This window comes from Platalea leucorodia (genome assembly GCF_965183815.1).
Source record: "Platalea leucorodia genome assembly, chromosome: 2".
NCBI lineage: Eukaryota > Metazoa > Chordata > Aves > Pelecaniformes > Threskiornithidae > Platalea > Platalea leucorodia.
Window position 1 is genome coordinate 115,624,345 of NC_138824.1, and position 16,332 is coordinate 115,640,676.

General features: G+C 46.7%; 1 protein-coding gene across 6 annotated transcripts in view; it reads right to left on the bottom strand.

Moving 5' to 3' along the window:
* The window catches only part of ILDR2 (immunoglobulin like domain containing receptor 2), a gene marked incomplete at its 3' end in the record, with an annotated part of 42,960 nt that continues 26,628 nt past the window's right edge, over nt 1–16,332 (bottom strand). For 2 of the 6 annotated variants that reach the window (XM_082332361.1, XM_082332359.1), the window contains 4 exons: nt 11,992–12,105; nt 9,982–10,192; nt 8,387–9,077; nt 1–7,535 (listed from right to left, as the gene is read on the bottom strand). In XM_082332361.1, the coding sequence (XP_082188487.1) occupies nt 7,500–7,535; nt 8,387–9,077; nt 9,982–10,192; nt 11,992–12,105 (1,052 nt within the window). Of the gene's footprint in view, nt 7,536–8,347; nt 9,078–9,981; nt 10,193–11,991; nt 12,109–16,332 lie in introns of those variants that run through there. The other 4 variants (XM_082332360.1, XM_082332357.1, XM_082332358.1 and 1 more) reach the window with 3 other exon arrangements.

The window sequence follows — 16,332 nt, forward strand, 5'->3', positions numbered from 1 at the left end:
TAGCTTTTCCTGCTTTTATTCTCCATGGTGACAACTCAAAAGCGACAACTTTGAAACTGCAAGCATGGCAAATGTATAATGCTTGGTAATTGGGGATGAGGGTGTGTCCCAAAAAGCTATAAAAGTGGTGTATTTTCATTATACAGAGTATTGTTATGTCCTTCTTCCCTCCATCTTGAAAATAAGTTTATTACCAGGGAGAAGGGCAATTTAAGTAAAATAACAACAGCCGAGTACAGCAAAGAAAGTCACTCACTCACTGCATAATTGGGGGAAAATGGCTGCTGCAGGTGAGCAATAGCAACAGAAAAAAAAAAAAACCAGCTCATTGATAAACAGCAAGAGGACCATACCCCTGGGCTGGGGCTTTGACAGCGCCTATGAAAAGTTAGCGAGCACTTGGCTCCCACCCCCCCCGAGTCTCCAGACTGTAGCTTGTACAAGCAGACCTGCAGGTGAGCCTGTGGGGATGCATGGTGGGGACGGTGCTGGTGCTCTGCGGGCTCTTTGGCTGGGACAGGGACGCACAAGGGGCTCCTTTCACCTCCGAGTTCATTTTGGTGCTTGGGGCACCGAGGGCACGGTGTTCTCGGAGCACTAGTAGAGGCTTTGCAGAAAAAAATACGTTTTTCTAGACAGAGTGAGCAGGTGTGGTGGAGAGCCACCACCAGGCATTAGAGGTTACAACCTGAATTTTGCTTTTAAAATGAGCCCGTCGACTTTTAATTCATACTTTTAAACTCAAATGTAACTAATAGCATCTTGGAATCCCATTTGCTTTCTACGACTCATGGAACGCTGCTTCTCTCTGCCACTGCTCTCACCAAGGACAATGAAAACCGAATGCATTTCCTTCTGTTGTTTGCACTTCAGAGCTCTGACAGCAGCTGCCCTGGGGCTGAAAACAATACTTACTCGTTTTGAAATTATGTTCAGCTCTCATTTTTAAAACGCTTCCAGTAACATCCCTGCTTGGGCTTGAGAGAGTATCTGGAGGGCTTGGGGTTTTGTTTTGTGTATTCTGTAATTTTTTGCTTTTATAGGGGGTAAAAGTGTCTTTTTACAAAATGCCACTCACTCTACATCTAAATTGACTGGAATCCCTAGGTGCAACGCTGAAGGTTAACTGGAAATAGCCAAGGAAAGCAGCGGGGTCAGAGAGGGATTACAAGCATGACAAAAAACGACAGGCAGAAAGGGAGAGGAGGTGAAGGTCTCTCCTGGCAAAGGCCCCCGTGCAGGCAGGGGTGAATGTCAAAAAGCAATCGTAAAGGTCACAAGAGAATTCATATGGGAATCATGGCAGATTCATTCCTTCAGTATTAGCTTACTTTATTCTTAAGATTTTCCTGCTTCTAATGCTGGCAATCCAGCTAGCATTTTAAAGATCGTATCAAAATGATAGCCATCCTGTCACATTACATAATGGATCTCTTTTCTGATCTCCTAGGCAATGGAGAAGGGGCTTTAGGAGCCCCAAGTGACGACGAGGGTGGTTTCCATGTCACAGCTGTTGCAGAAAGCACGTATGGCCAGTATAGCCCGATGGAGAGCCATATGGTCAGGTCCGCAGCATCTGGCTTATGCCAAAGGTCTCCTTGCTCCTGGACCCAGTCAAGAAATGAGCTAAAGCCCCTTTGGCTTCTGTTTCCACGTGTCCCAAACCCTGTACTTACTGATGCAGAACAGATCCTCACCCACAACCCTGTGCGAAAGCTCCCTGGAGAAAATGGAAGATAGCTTCAAGGGCTTTCTCAGCAAAACACTCTCCACAACATTAAATTTATTTTCAGAATAGCCCAGGCATGATAAACACTGTGGTGGTGTGTTTATGTACCTGCAACAGTCTGTGGTTGGGTTTGACTTGTGAAATGTTTTGTGATTGCTCCTTCTCAGGGATCTGTATTTGTACGGGGGCTGTCCTGCATCTCTTCAGAGAAGGAGCTTTGGGAGGGACCTTGGGTCAAAAGAGACATAGTCCTCTTCAAGTATATGGGGAGTTAGCAGTTAATCTGCTCAAGACAACCTGGAGCTGGGCTGGCAACTTGGCCAAGCAAAGCCCTTCTGCGCAATGTCGGATCACTGTTACTGGAGGAAGCTGGTCACACCTCAGTGGTGGCATCCATATGTGGTTAACTCTCCTGAAACCCCCTGAAAAAAAAAGTTCTGAGAATGCCTTCTCTCCTCCCTGCAAAAGGCCAGTTCCATCGTACAATGCCCGATACTTTCTTTGCTACTCCCTCCCACAAAGTTCTCTGGCCAGTTTTAGGTAACTCTGGAGAGGACTGGCATGTCAAACTGGCTTTGGTGACTGCAAAACCATCTGTCTTATTTCTGTTACAGGTGAACTGGTATTGCCCACCTGGAGGGGGCTTCTTGGAAAAGGTCAGGAAAGCAGTGTCACTGCTGATCCACGGGCAGCAGGCACCCAGAGTCACGAGCCAGAATGAAAACCACCATTCAGTGAGCTACAGAGGGACCCAGACCTCGCAGCAGGAGCTGGGACCTCTCGGGGACACTCGGCACACGCAGCTGCCGATGCTGGCTGCGGGGAAGGTGAGGTGGGCCTGGGGCACGCTGCCGATGGCCATCTCTGACCTAGTAACAGCAACAAAGGCTAGGATGCTTACAGTTCCGGTCCCCTGCAATATATGCCAGCAGAAAGACCTGAATAATTCTGGCTGCCTGTCTCAGGTGATGTATGTTGGACTTCCTCAAAATTTCTAAGTATTCAAAGTGCTAGTTTTGTTAATTTTCTATTTCAGTGGAAATGGAGTGGTCTGAGGATATTCACACTGAAGCCACGGCCTGGAATTTTTATAAGGTACTTCAATGGAATAGTGGGATTCTTGAGAATGCCATTGGTATTTATTTTCTCATTCCATTATGTCAAAACTTTTTTTCAGTAGCCCAGATCACATTTTTGACAGCACAGCCTAGTCTACTGCTGATGCTTGATCCTGCTGTTGCTCTAAGGGCTCTTTTTTTTTTTTTTTTTTTACGATTGTCTTCTTAGCAAGTCACTGTTGTGATGCTTCATTTTAAGGCCACGAAACCATCCTCGTCCTTGACATAACCCAGATATCCATATCCTGTATGAAAAGGATTTTAATTTTATGCCAGCAATAAAAATTGATCACTGGAAAATTTATAATTTGAGACCCCATAATAATCAGGCTCATTATTTTCCAGTGCCAGCATTCTGCAGGTATTCTGAGAGATGGCGTGGACACAAACCATTGCTTCTTTTCTGAAACAAGAGGCTCCTCGCAGCCTCTCAATCAGCCTCTGGCCCCCTGCTCCTCTCTGTTGCAAGAGCCACGGGTCATTAGGGCTGTGCAGCTGTAGAGATGGACGCCCTACTCTGCATCACCCCTCACTTTTTGATCTGGTTCATTTGGTGCTGCTGCAGACACATTTCTAAGGGGAAAGATAAAGATGGCCTGAGGACAGACACTATCAGTAACTGAAAATTCCTTCAGATTTGTATGGGGAGATAAGAAATCTAAAATTTTAGAGCAAAGGCAAAGCCAACTGATGGGTGCTGCCCAGATCTGACTTCAGGGAATTAAGACCTTGCAACTACTTATTTATAAGCTAGATACATAAATGGCAACTTCCTACACAGAGTGTACAAGCGTCCTAAAGTACCAGCAGCGAGCAAACAAAACTGATTCAAATAAATGAGGGGAAGGCTTATATTTTTAATACACACAACTCATTCCTGAGGGCTTGATCAAATAAACTACGGTGACTGAGATAAGGGACAGACATAACTGAAATGAGAAGGAGATTGCGACGCTCTGGCTTTCAGTAGGATTTAAAAGATACAGGTATTCAGAGACAGTTAAATTGCTGTTTTGGCCCCTTTCTGACATAGTCATTGTTGCAGATGCACTTTCAACTTTCTATGTAAAATGTTTCCTGGGTCTGCTGGGTGTCTGATGGAAAAGAGAGCAGGCTAAACTCCCTTGAAATTCACTGCATAGGGGTTCCCAAGGTTTTCAGACTAACAAAACATCAACATTTCTTGCTGTTAGTATCGTCATATGTCAGGGATGAAATGTTTAATTTAAAATAACATGTAGTGTAGCTCTGGAGACTTCTCAAGGCCATGGAGACCTCAGATGGCAACCACCTGCCTACCTCTTGTTAACTGTGCTGTGATTTTCCTAGGAACATACATTAAAAATGAGAAAAGATGAAAATATTTAAAATTTAGTTTCTCCAGCCATAACACAAGTAGATGTAGCTGGCATGTAGCTGGCAAATGTAGTTGCTAAGCCGCTCTCCCTATCTGAAAAGTCATGGCAGTCAGGTGAAGTCCTCAGTGACGGGAAAAAGGGAAACATCACACCCATTTTTAAAAAAGGTAAAAAGGAGGACCCTGGAACTACTGACCAGTCAGCCTCACCTCTGTGCCCAGTAAGATCAGGGAACAGATCCTCCTGGAAGCTATGATGTCCAGGCAATATGGATAACAGGGTGGATTAGAGACAGCCAGCATGGCTTCACAAAGGGCAAATTGTGCCTGACTATCTAGAGGCCTTCTATGATGGAGGGACTGCGTTGGTGGATAAGGGGAAGAGCAATTGATGTCATCTACCTTGACTTCTGTAAGGCCTTTGACATGGTCCCCCCACAACATCCTTGTCTCTGAATTGGAGAGATACGGGTTTGATGGATGAACTATTCAATGGATAAGGAGGTGGCTGGAGGGCCGCACACAAAGAGTTGCAGTCAATGGCTCAATGTCCAAATTGAGATCAGTAACAAGTGGTGTCCCTCAGGCGTCTGTACTGGGACCAGTACTGGTCAATCTTTATTAATAGCAGACAGTGGGACTGAGTGCACCCTCAGCAGGTTTGCGGATGACACCAAGCTGAGCGGTGCAGCTGATTTGCTAGAGGGAAGGGATGCCATCCAGAAGGACCCTGACAGGCTTGAGGAGTGGGGCCATGTGAACCTCAGGAGGTTCAACAAGGCCAAGCACAAGGTCCTGCACCTGAGTCGGGGCAATCCCCAGTATCAGTACAGGCTCGGGGATGAAGGGATTGAGAGCAGCCCTGCAGAGGACTTGGGGATAGTGGTAGATGAAAGACTGGACATGAGCTGGTAATGTGCGCTTGCAGCCCAGAAAGCCAACCATAACCTGGGCTGCATCAAAAGCAGCGTGACCAGCAGGTTCAGGGAGGCAATTCTGTCCCTCTACTCCATTCTGGTGAGACCCCACCTGGAGTGCTGCATCCAGCTCTGGGGTCCCCAGCATGAGAAAGACATGGACCTGTTGGAGTCCAGAGAAGGGCCATGAAAAAGGTCACAGGGCTGGAACACATCTCCTGTGAAGAAAGGCCAAGAGAGTTGGGGTTGGTCAGCTTGGAGATGAGAAGGCTCCAGGGAGACCTTATTGCAGCCTTTCAGTACTTAAAGGGGGATTATAAGAAAGACGGAGACTTTTTACCAGGGGAAATAGTTTTAAACTGAAAGAGAGTAGATTTAGATTAGACATAAGGAAGAAATTCTTTACGATGAGGGTGGTAAGACGCTGGAAGAGGTTGCCCAGAGAAGTCGCAGATGTCCCATCATTGGAAGTGTTCGAGGTCAGGCTGGCTGGGGCTTTGAGCAACCTGATCTAGTGGAAGATGTCCCTGCCCATGGCAGGGGGTTGGAACTAGATGACCTTTAAAGGTCCCTTCCTGCCCAAACCATTCTGTGATTCTGTGATTGTATGCCCCTGCAGGCTAATCCTTCTCCAGCCAAGAAGACCCAGGACTGGGATTTCCAAAACTACATTCATCACTAGAGAAGCGTAGGAGAAGAAGAAAGCCGTCCTTTCATCAATTCACCTTCTAGCATGAAAACTGCACTGTCATCAAATCTATGGAGATTACCCTTCCTCTCCCCTGACCATTCCTGCTGAACAGAAAAATATGGAAAAGGAGTAATACAGAAATGAATCTGCCATTTTTATGGAGAACTGCAGTGATGTTAATAAATCTAATGTTCAAAACAGTATTGCCAGAGTGAGCACCTGAGGCCAGACAGCTCCCCAAATTTCCAGAGTAACAACAAAGATGGCATTTCAGAGGCTGACAATGTCCATAACATAATAGGGCACTAAGTTGTTTCTAGGCATAATAGGGATCAAGATGCTGGACCTTAAAACGTTCTCATCATCTTCCCTCACGTTACAATTTTAGCAGCTAAAAATTAAAGAAAATTAAAGAAAATTACAGAAATGACTGCATTATACCCTATGAAAACCAGAATGTCAGGCTTCCAGATGGTGTGAAGCCCTCGCTTCTAAATTCAGCTGTTCCTGAGACAATAGCCACTAAAACCATGTCACAACTGAAGTGAATGGAATCGTTGTAAGTGAAAAAGGTGACTTTCAAAGCTTGTGTTCATCCACAGTGTTAATTCTTTTTCCATTGCTGTTACGGCTCTCTTCAATGTCTGGGAACAATGACCAGAAAGGAGTAATACCAGTAGCACAGAATGAAGATCTGCAGGTGCCCTCTCGCTGAGACTTTCCCCTTTTTGCTTCTTTAAAACAAAAAGGCCACTCACTAGGCAGAGACGTCTGGTGGTGCTGGAAGCAGAGCACCAGCAAGGCTAGAGCACTGCTTATGATATGGTGGAGTAGATATTCCAGCTTGAAGCTCTACAGGGTCACAGCTCAGCTGCAAGAAAACGCAACTGTATCAAAACAAATCACAGTTGGGGATGGGGGAAAAAACACATCATGCTCTCATCACAATAAAAGCTACTTTGATCCACTTTCAAAACAATACATCAATCTCACCTGCAACTCTCATCACACAATGAACAGAACTAAATATATTGAATAAACCAGCCCATAATTGTCCCTCTCTCTCTCTCTCTCTCTGTTCAGCCCTTGCCAAAGTAACACCTCATCAGTCCTTTTCTACAGTGTCTGAAAAGGTGTAGATTTTCTTTCACGATTTAGGGCCCGATCAGCTGGAGGCAGTCTGCAGCTGTAAGAACAAGGTCTCATCCCAGCATGGGGATGATACAGAAAAGGCGCTAAGTGTAAGTATGGAGACAATATTTAGTCCAAACAGAGAACTGAGGAGACAGAGAGAGCGACAGGTAGGCACACAGGCCTCTCTCTGCACATCAGACAGGGCAAGAGGCACAAAGGCAGTCTTGCTTGTAGTTCAGGGCTGCAGTGACAGTAGGGACGTGGTCGCCTTCCAGTGCAGAATGGATGGCGCTGGAAAGCAGGGTGCCAAAGAGAGCCCTGGCCTCATTTTCCTGGCAGACTCCCAGAGCCTCTGAGATTGAGTGCTGTTCATGGGAGTCTGTCTCTTATGAAAGCCTCTACTCCCCTGATGAAACAAACAATTGAAACAAAGAGTCCATGGCTGGTGGTTGCCAAGGTTCACGGAGGCCTCTCTTGCTTGTTGCTCTGTATCTTTTCCACCGCAGTCACCTCACGGTATCCAGCCCATCAACATGACATGTCCACAACCACTTTAAACCACGAGGGACATCCTCGTTGGGAAATCGTTCTGAGAGGAAAGAGAGAAATGTCAACAGGAAAGCACCCATGGAACACACAAAGAGGCAGATGTAGCTTTGACAGAGACACAACCAAACAGCAATAGCCTTGTCCGCTCACACCCCTTTCCTCTCTCACACATGCCACTTAAGCTCAGGCCTAACAGCCAAGCTGCTCTAGCGACAAGGTCTCCCCCACATGGAACAGACTTCAGCCAGCTCCCCTTCCCCAACAACCATGAACTCATCAGTCCTCACTAGACTGCGGCAGGATGTTTTGCACTTGCGGGTATCCTGTGTGAGGAACGCCTTTGGCCTGCATGGCCTGTACACATGCCCATGGGCATGCACCCACGGGAGTCTCTCATCTCACCCCTTTCAGAAAGACCCGAGTTCTCTTACACCATGCCTTGCTACTAGCACTGTCCCAGTCCAGAACAGAACCTCTCAACCCTTCCTTAACAAGGATCAAGGCCAAAGCAATGCCCCGTAATTTCTGTAAAACCCTGGGTAAGTTCCCTTCCCTACCATGATCCTCCTAAACCCTAGATAAACTCCCACTTCCTTGGATCACCAGGCAACAGATGCCAAAAATATCCCTTAGCTCCCCAGGCCCAGGCATATCTGCTTCTCCCCTCCATCATGGAGTCCTGTGTGGAAGCTATTTCCCTTTCTGGCCTCCTACACCCACAGTGACTGCCCTCTTCCCACAGCAACCACCCTTAGCTGGGGTTCCCCACACTCGGACTCCAGGCTCCACCGTCCTGGAGAGCCCCCCTGCCCCTAAACTCTGGTTAGTAACCCCTGCCTGGTGGGTCCCCACTCAGCCCGTTTGGATCAGGAACACCAGACATGGCCTCACTGTTTTCTTGGGGTCCTTTTTCCTCTTCTTGTCAGAGGCGTTGAGGTAGGCCTGCTCCCTGGCCCTGTACGACGGGCCTCGGCTCAGCTCCCTCTCGCTGTACGGGGGCAAGGTGTCCTCCTCTTCCTCCTGCTGAGGCGGTGGTGGCGGCTGCTGCGGCTGCTGCTGCGACTTCTCGGCTTTGTAGGTAGAGGGTGGTGACCAGGCATAATATGTTCCCCCTCCTCTCTGGCTGGGCTGTGAGCTCAGCTTTGACGGGGTTTCACTGAGGTCACCGCTCTCATCATAGCTCCGGGATTTCCTCTCCAAGACGCTGCTGAGGTAGGAGTGATCGTATTTCTGGCTCCCTCCGGGCGTCCGGCTCACCAGCCTGGGCAGGTGCTTCTCCTCATGGGCCCGTCTCCGGGGTGGGCTGTACGACCAGCCCCGATCCGAGTCCGTCAGCGGCTCTCGGTTCCCTCTGCTACGCTTGGTGTAGTACTCCTCCATGGAGCTATCCTGGTGGGGAAGCCCCCCGCTGCGGCCGCCGTGTGACTCTGACCGCTCGAAGCGCCGAGTATCCTGGCTGTCTGCCCGCCGGGTCCGCTGGCTGTAGGACTCTGCAAAGGCTGCCAGCTCGTCCATAGAGACGGCCGGCACTCCCACAGAGAAACTCTTACGGGACAACATCTCGGACTTGGATCTCTGCTGGCTGGAGGAGGGAAGGGGTAGTGTTAGACGGCAGGATTCGGCTGCGCTCATCCCCTCAGCTGCCTTCACAGACAACAGAGGGAAACAGGCATTCCTGGGGCATGAATCATCTGACCTGTTTTCACCATCTTCTGTAGGAAGAGATGTATCACATCCTCAAAATCCCTGCTTCTCTCTGATGACTGTAAAGGCAGCTTAGTGCAGATAGCTTGGGCTCTACGTGTCTAATGCTACCTGAGAGTAACCCTAGAGTGCACCTCCCTTGTCCTTCACTATGCAGGGCTGGACTTGCTTCTCCTTGGCCCCAAACTTGTAGGTCTATGTCCTGCTGGGAAAACCCAAGAACCTGGCTACAGAAGCTCACAGCAGGGCAATTTTGAAGCAGGTTTAAAGAAAGTAAGCTGACACAATAGCCCTGTACTGAGGGAAGGAAACCCCTGCCATTGCTTTTGGGAGACTGGGCTGCTGGTATGTGAGGGAGGGATGCGATATCTCTCTTGTAGGCACCAGAGTGCCAGTCCTTTATGCCTGGAGCACGGGTCTTGCTGCACCAAAGCACCAGGGTGTGACTCCTAATAAAGTGCACCAGCAGGTACAAATCTCAAGAGAGCACTTTGGGAAGGGTGCCTTGGTTTCCTATTGATCTCACTTTTACATCCCACCTGGGATGGGGCTGGTCGCTAGCTTTGCCCAGCTGGGTAGGCTTCAGCAGTCTTGTGGGAATCAGATTCATTCCGACCTCATCTAATGACCTCTCCAGATTTCATCTTTCTCTCTAACCCCTCCATCCTGCTAAGGAGAACCAGAGCAGCAGGAAATGGAGAAAAGCTACCAGTCCATCTGTCTCTTCTCCCTTCTTTACTACTTTGCCAGATATAGCTGCCTCCCAACACAGCACTCCTCACCTGTGCCGGAAACTGTCCCGCTCATCTCTGTAATCGGAGACAGCCTGTGATCTTGACGTGCTGCCGCCGCCAATCACTCCTGCCCAGTATTCAGCATCGCCATCCAGGTCCCCCGCAGGAGGCAGAGGTTTCCTTCGCGCCTGGCGGTAGGGCTGCCGGAAATTCAAGTCTTCTTCATGCAAAGAGCTGAGTTCAGAGATGGTGTTGTTATCTGCAGGGGAGGTTGCAGAAAAGAAATGAGACAGGTATCACCTGACAGCACGTGTGAGAGGGGAGGAGAGGACAGGAAGGCTGTGGTGAGCCCAGCTGCAGCTTTTTCAGAAAGAGGCTGAGCTGCCCTCCATTAGAAAAAAATCAAAATGGAACCCAAGGCCCTTCTCCAAACCCTTGACCAAACCTGCCCAAGACTCCTGGGGCTCAGTTTGGATATAGAGCTGCTGTTAGACCTACAGGTCTTCTGAACTGGTAGCCGGCAGCCAGGTGGGATATTCTAAGGGTATCGCAAATGGCATCAGATACCTGTATTCCAGACAACTGAGTTCAGCCTTCATGCAGAAATCCCCCCTCAGCCCTGCTTCAGTAATACATGTGAGCTCTCCACCCTCGCGAGGTGGGCACTGAGCTTGGTGGAACATCATCACAGCAGTTGTGCCACCTCCCCATTTCCTGGTGTGAGACAGGCTGGCTCTGGATTTGGCCTGACTTGCCCAGCTAAAACAAAACCAACCCCCTCAAAAAAAGATTAAGAAAAAAGTAAGAGACTGTCTGAATCACTGTCAGTCTCTACCCCGTCAAGCACACTGACATCTGGAGGCCTGACATACCAATCTGGAGAGGTCTTTTTATAGTAAATCTTGTGGGTGGAGAAGACAGTGTGCTCAGCAATGACTGTTTTAGAAGTATATATAATTTGTTCATTATGCCTAATCTGTACAGAGCTTTGATGTAGTGTCATTCCCTAAAGCCTTCACCTTCACTGATTTGCAGGATCTCACGCGTCTGTTTTAAATGAGCCTCTGCCAGTGCCTAATGTGGGTTAGCTCTGCGCAAGTCGGATGCTGCCCGGAGGAACTGAGCCCCCAGCCTGCTGCTCTCCTCCGCACAGCACAGCTAGAGGACAAAGAGCAGCACTGCAAGCCCACCTCATGCACACAGCTTGTCCCGCCTCTGCACCTCTGCCTCCTAATGCGGAAAGATCCTCACTTGGGTTTGTATTCTGACACCCATTAAGTGCAGCCTCAGCCTTTATTTAGGGCAATAAAGCTTGCAAGAGGCTGTCGGAAGACAGTGAGGAGTTCCACACAGAAGCTCAGTTCTGAGTTTGCATCATGTTCCTGTTCACCACCCTGCTCCTCTTAACCTGCAGTTGTCTGACTGCCAAGCCACGAGTACTGATGCATGTACCACCTCAGATCTTACGTTGACCAGTGTCACAAAATCTGACGATCCCCTGGTTTCTTGAATCTTTCTTGTAGTCCCTGCTCCCTCTGCAGGGCAACAGCCACTCCAAACTACCTTTCTGCATCTTTCAAACCACACTGTGGTCATTGCAGCCCACAAAATATGCTTTCAATAAAATCATCCCTCTCCTATTTTGCCATGCTGGGAATTTACAGGCATCACACTGTAAGACATATAGGAATTGTGAAGACAATATCCCAGCTATTATCACACCACAGGCTATAGAAGGCATGAGTATGGACTTGGCTTTTCAGATGTTGATGATCCAAAAGTTTAATTATCTGAGTGGACAATTTTCATGAGCATCTGAGTATCCCTCATCTTGTTTGCTCTAATTAAGGATGATAGGTAAGTAAGTGGCAGATCTTTAAAATCAGAACGTATCTGTAGATGCCTAAAATCTAGACTTTATCTGCCCTAAGTACCATATCCTGGACATCATATCCTAGAGGCTGGCTCTAAGGCAAAGCCAGTGAACTTTTAACTATGAATTTGCAGTCTTTTACAGGTCAGTGGAAAAAAAAAAATCAAACCATGCTTGTTCCTCACATCGTTCTCGCATCCTCCTAGCTGGGTCAAACTGAGCCAGTTCTTTCTCGACATAGTAGAGCACCTTCATGGAGTCCCTTTCCTTGTCAGTTTGGATCCTGTACCCTTTGCGCACTGCTAGGGAGAAAAGAAAAGCATTAGAGGAAAACACATTTAAGTCCAAGGAGACTTTCTGACAATATTGTTTCTATAGTTGAGCTCACATCTGCAGGCAGGTAGGCTGCATCTTCCAAAACAGACTGAGTCAGTCCTTTCTTCAGAAGAAATTTGTCTGTAACGTGGGATGTGAAGTTGCGAGCAGCCGCATCATTTATAAAGTTTGCAGTAACAGCAAAAATGCTTTGGAAATGCCCAATCTGTACAACCAAATGCATCAAATGGTGTCGTTGCCACAGAGTGATTCCACCTCCCACAGAGGATGGCAGAAGAGAAAAGTAGCACTCATTTCCCCTTCCTCAGCACTACAGAAAGGATTTGTCATGGTATGGGAGAAGCACTCCCAGAAGATCAGGCTTGCTCTCTGCCACAGGGGCTGCAAGCTCCAGGTCTCCAGGGGAAGCAGGTGGCTGAGCATTTGGGAGCTGTCACTCTGCAGGACCACTCCACCCTCCCAACCCTATGGATTCTGCTCACACAGGCTGAAGAGCATGTGGCAGGAGAAGCTCCAGAGATTACAGAAGGAAACACAGAAAGTCCCACAAAGCACATCGCACTGCTTTGAGATTCATACCGAATCCAATGATGGGGCCAATCAGGTCACTGGGTAACTGTGAAACTGCCTGCTCTGGCATTCTTTACATGCTTTATTTTACAGAAAAGGTATGTCTCACACATACATTAAGTGCTCGACTCCTAATATTACTCCATTTGCAGGTGAAGTCTGGACAGCTTTTTTGGCTTTTCCACATTCCTGCGTGTAGAAAACAAGCCCCAACGCACCTTGGCAGGCTAGCTCCATGCACACTTTACCTGCTGACCATATGAACAGCCTGACTACCTCGAGGCAGCTCTATAGTCAGCAAGCAGAGAACTCCACCTTTCAGGACTTTGAAGAAAATAAGGTTTTTATAGCAGATTATTTAAGAAAGGTCTCAGCCTGGGGCTATTTCAAGATCGACAGAAACACAGGTCTAAGTATAAAAGAGGACTACAACCCTCAAATTCAGCCTCATTAGAGAACTGTTGTGAGGACAATCCACTTAGCACTACAAAATGGAACCTGTCTGCCTTGCATGGGGTTAATATGTTCCCTTGTGTGAATACTGCAGTGTTGCATGAGTGCTCCTCTTGCGGCACGATTTAAATACTTGGACGGTGGTTTTGAGCCAACCTGTTCTTTCTGTTTTATCCCACACCCCGATACATCAAGATACTAACATATGGGTTCGGTAGTACGTTGCATAGTATGCACTGTGTGGGCTGAACAAGGACTTGGCAGAGGTATTCTTAGGCACCTTCTGTCCTAAACTGCTGTGCATGTGTCTGTGCACTATTAAATAACCATGCTCTGCTTCAGAAATGGCTGTGCCATAGAAATGGGTAGAATGATTCCTGTAATAATCCCGCAAATTGCTTCAGGAGGAAAGTGCTATACTGTGGGTTTTGACTGTGCACATGTAAGGTAACTAACTACATCTTGAAATATTACCTTGTATATCTGTACTTGGGAAAGGTATTAGATGTTAAAATATAGTATGGGTCTACCAGGGTCCTGCTTTCAATGTGTTTCCAGATAGCTTAGCTGACAGCAGTCTGGAGTTTCGCTGTGTTTTATTATCCCCACAAATGTGTGCACAATGACTGCAATGCACACAGTGATTTACAGAACACAAGGAACCCTGCCTCTGCCTTCCAAAGTGAAAGACCATCACGTCTCTTGAAGTGAGGTTGCTGCTATGAAGAGGGGCTGGACTGACTGGCCTCAGAAGCGATGACTCCTGCTGCACTGCACAAGCAACAGCCAGGCGAGTTCTCCACTTCACCTCACCATCGTGGCTGACCTCTGTCTGCTACCTTGCCAGGAAAGAGGCCTCTTGCTATTCTTTCTTCTAATGTGTCTACTAGGAGCTCAGCTAAGCTGCCACCTCATTTATACACAGGCCAGCAAACAACCATCAGCTGGAAATGACTCTGACCTACTAATAACCTTTGGGGAACTTGAACAGGCAGCTTCCAGACTCTGTCTCCCCAGCGCCACTACTCACACTGAGGCCAGGACAAATATCTATTTGGGCAACGTCTATAGCTCCTGGAACTGATGGAGAATTAGCTAGGCTTCATGCTAGCTTCATGCTCAACTTGCTATTGCAGCTGTGTATCAAAAGGCAAATGAATTTCTTGGTTAGTTCTGTAAGCATCTAGAAATTAACTTTGGATTTAAATCTGCAAAGATGATGGTGAACAGCTCATAAAAAGTATTTTCCATTATAGATGAAGCATATTTTGTCTCTACGTTTACTTATTAAATACTTCTCGCAATGATACTGAATGTTCAACTTATTAAATCTCTTTATTATTCCTTCATGTGAGAACCAAAGATATTATTGCTTCCTCCTCACACCCTTCTTCATCTGTAAATTGCTATAACCCTTTAATAAGGTCTGAATATTTTTAGGCCCATCTTAATTATAAGGGAATAAAGATGCAGAGATGTTAACCACCTGTCCAGAACCATTCACTGAAGTCAAAGGGAATGGAACATTCTTCCCTGTTAGACCACATTTTTTTCTCCTCAGCAGTTCATAAATTTCTAATGTTTAATTTGTGTTTAACTAGACACTTTTTTTATTCTTCTGTGGGTGGAACCAAGTCAGCCAAAACTGTAAGCTGTCTCCCTCTCCAGAAAGGACAGGACTACTACTTTTTTCAGACAAGTGTGGTTAGGAAGTAAATGATGTCTCATCCTTATACACTTTCCATATTAAAGGTCTGGAGTCCGGCTTGTGGATCAAAAGCTTCCCTGTGTGCACGCTTTAAGGAATCTATGCAGGAGTCTCGGGTAACCACTGCATTTAAAATAGACAGAGCATATGTCCTAACTTATGTGTTGCCAACACTTTTCTAAATAAGAGAGCTGAAAGGTGTTGGTTTTTTTTTTTCCTGTTCAGCCCTAGGTTTAGGATGGAGTTCCTAGGCTTCACTGGAGCTTTGCCACATGGCTTTTATGTAAGCCTAGACAAATTTTCTAAACATCCTCATGCCTGAGTTTGCTCACTAGATCACCTCACAAGGGTCATTTATAAGCACAGAAACTATCTAGGGCAAAGGCTGTCCTTTTTAGCCTGGCAGCCAGGATTAGAGAATCTCCCAGTCTCTGTCCCCCAGCACTTCCGATCCCATTTTTTTTTTAATAAACTTGACAGAAAGGTTGAAGTCTCAAAGATACCAAGTTTCAGATCAGACCTACACTGCCTGCATGGAGGACACAGAGACCATAATTAGCGCTCCTTCTGAGAAAAGGCCTTTATTATAAACTCAACCATTACTTGTTTTGTTTAGCTTGCTGTCTGGCCAACCAGCAAATAAGTAGCTTGGAACAGCCACATAATGTTTTCTCTTCTACAGCCTGTAATTAGGGGATATTCTGGCACTGTGGAGGACCCTAAGAGAAAAGGAACAGGGTGCAGGCTATCACCCTTCCTTAGCTCCACAGTTCACAGAACACGTTGAACAACAGGTGCATGATCCAGACTAAGGGTTTGTCCATATTATTGCAAAAAATATTAATTAAAAATGAAAAAAGCTTAAGAACCTCTGTTGTCTTGCCACAACAGTTAAAACTCTGTAATAATGGTTTTATTTGCAATACGTAGTATTTCCTGTCCTGAGCTGAGGGATTAAGTCCAGCCAGCTGATTTGGATTATGTAATAAATGCATCTTTCTGTGTAATGAACACGGGATGCTAAGAGCCAGTTCCATTTGGTTACTAAACGCATCCACAGTTTTTCATTCTGCATCTGTGTTCTGCTAGTAACATACAGCAGAGACAAGACCGGGGCTGTGATCTGAATCTTAAAAAAATCCCTGGAGTTCCCACGGCCAACACCATGCTCTACATGCAGTGACATTTTTCACGGGAGAAAAAAATTAAGCACTGGGCTGTCATTCATCATTTTCTGACAAAGGTTTTTGAATTGGATACGTTCTACTCTGGATCAGTGATTGATTTATTTCCTATTTCAAACTGCTCCATTCCAGAGCTCTGTTTTGATTTCAGTGGGAAAAAAAAAGTATGATTGTTGAAGAAAAATACTTTTTGTAATTCCAGAAAGGTTAATATACTGACTGGGGCAGTGGCAGGATGTGTAGAGTTGTTCCAAAAGCTTAATTATTTGATTATG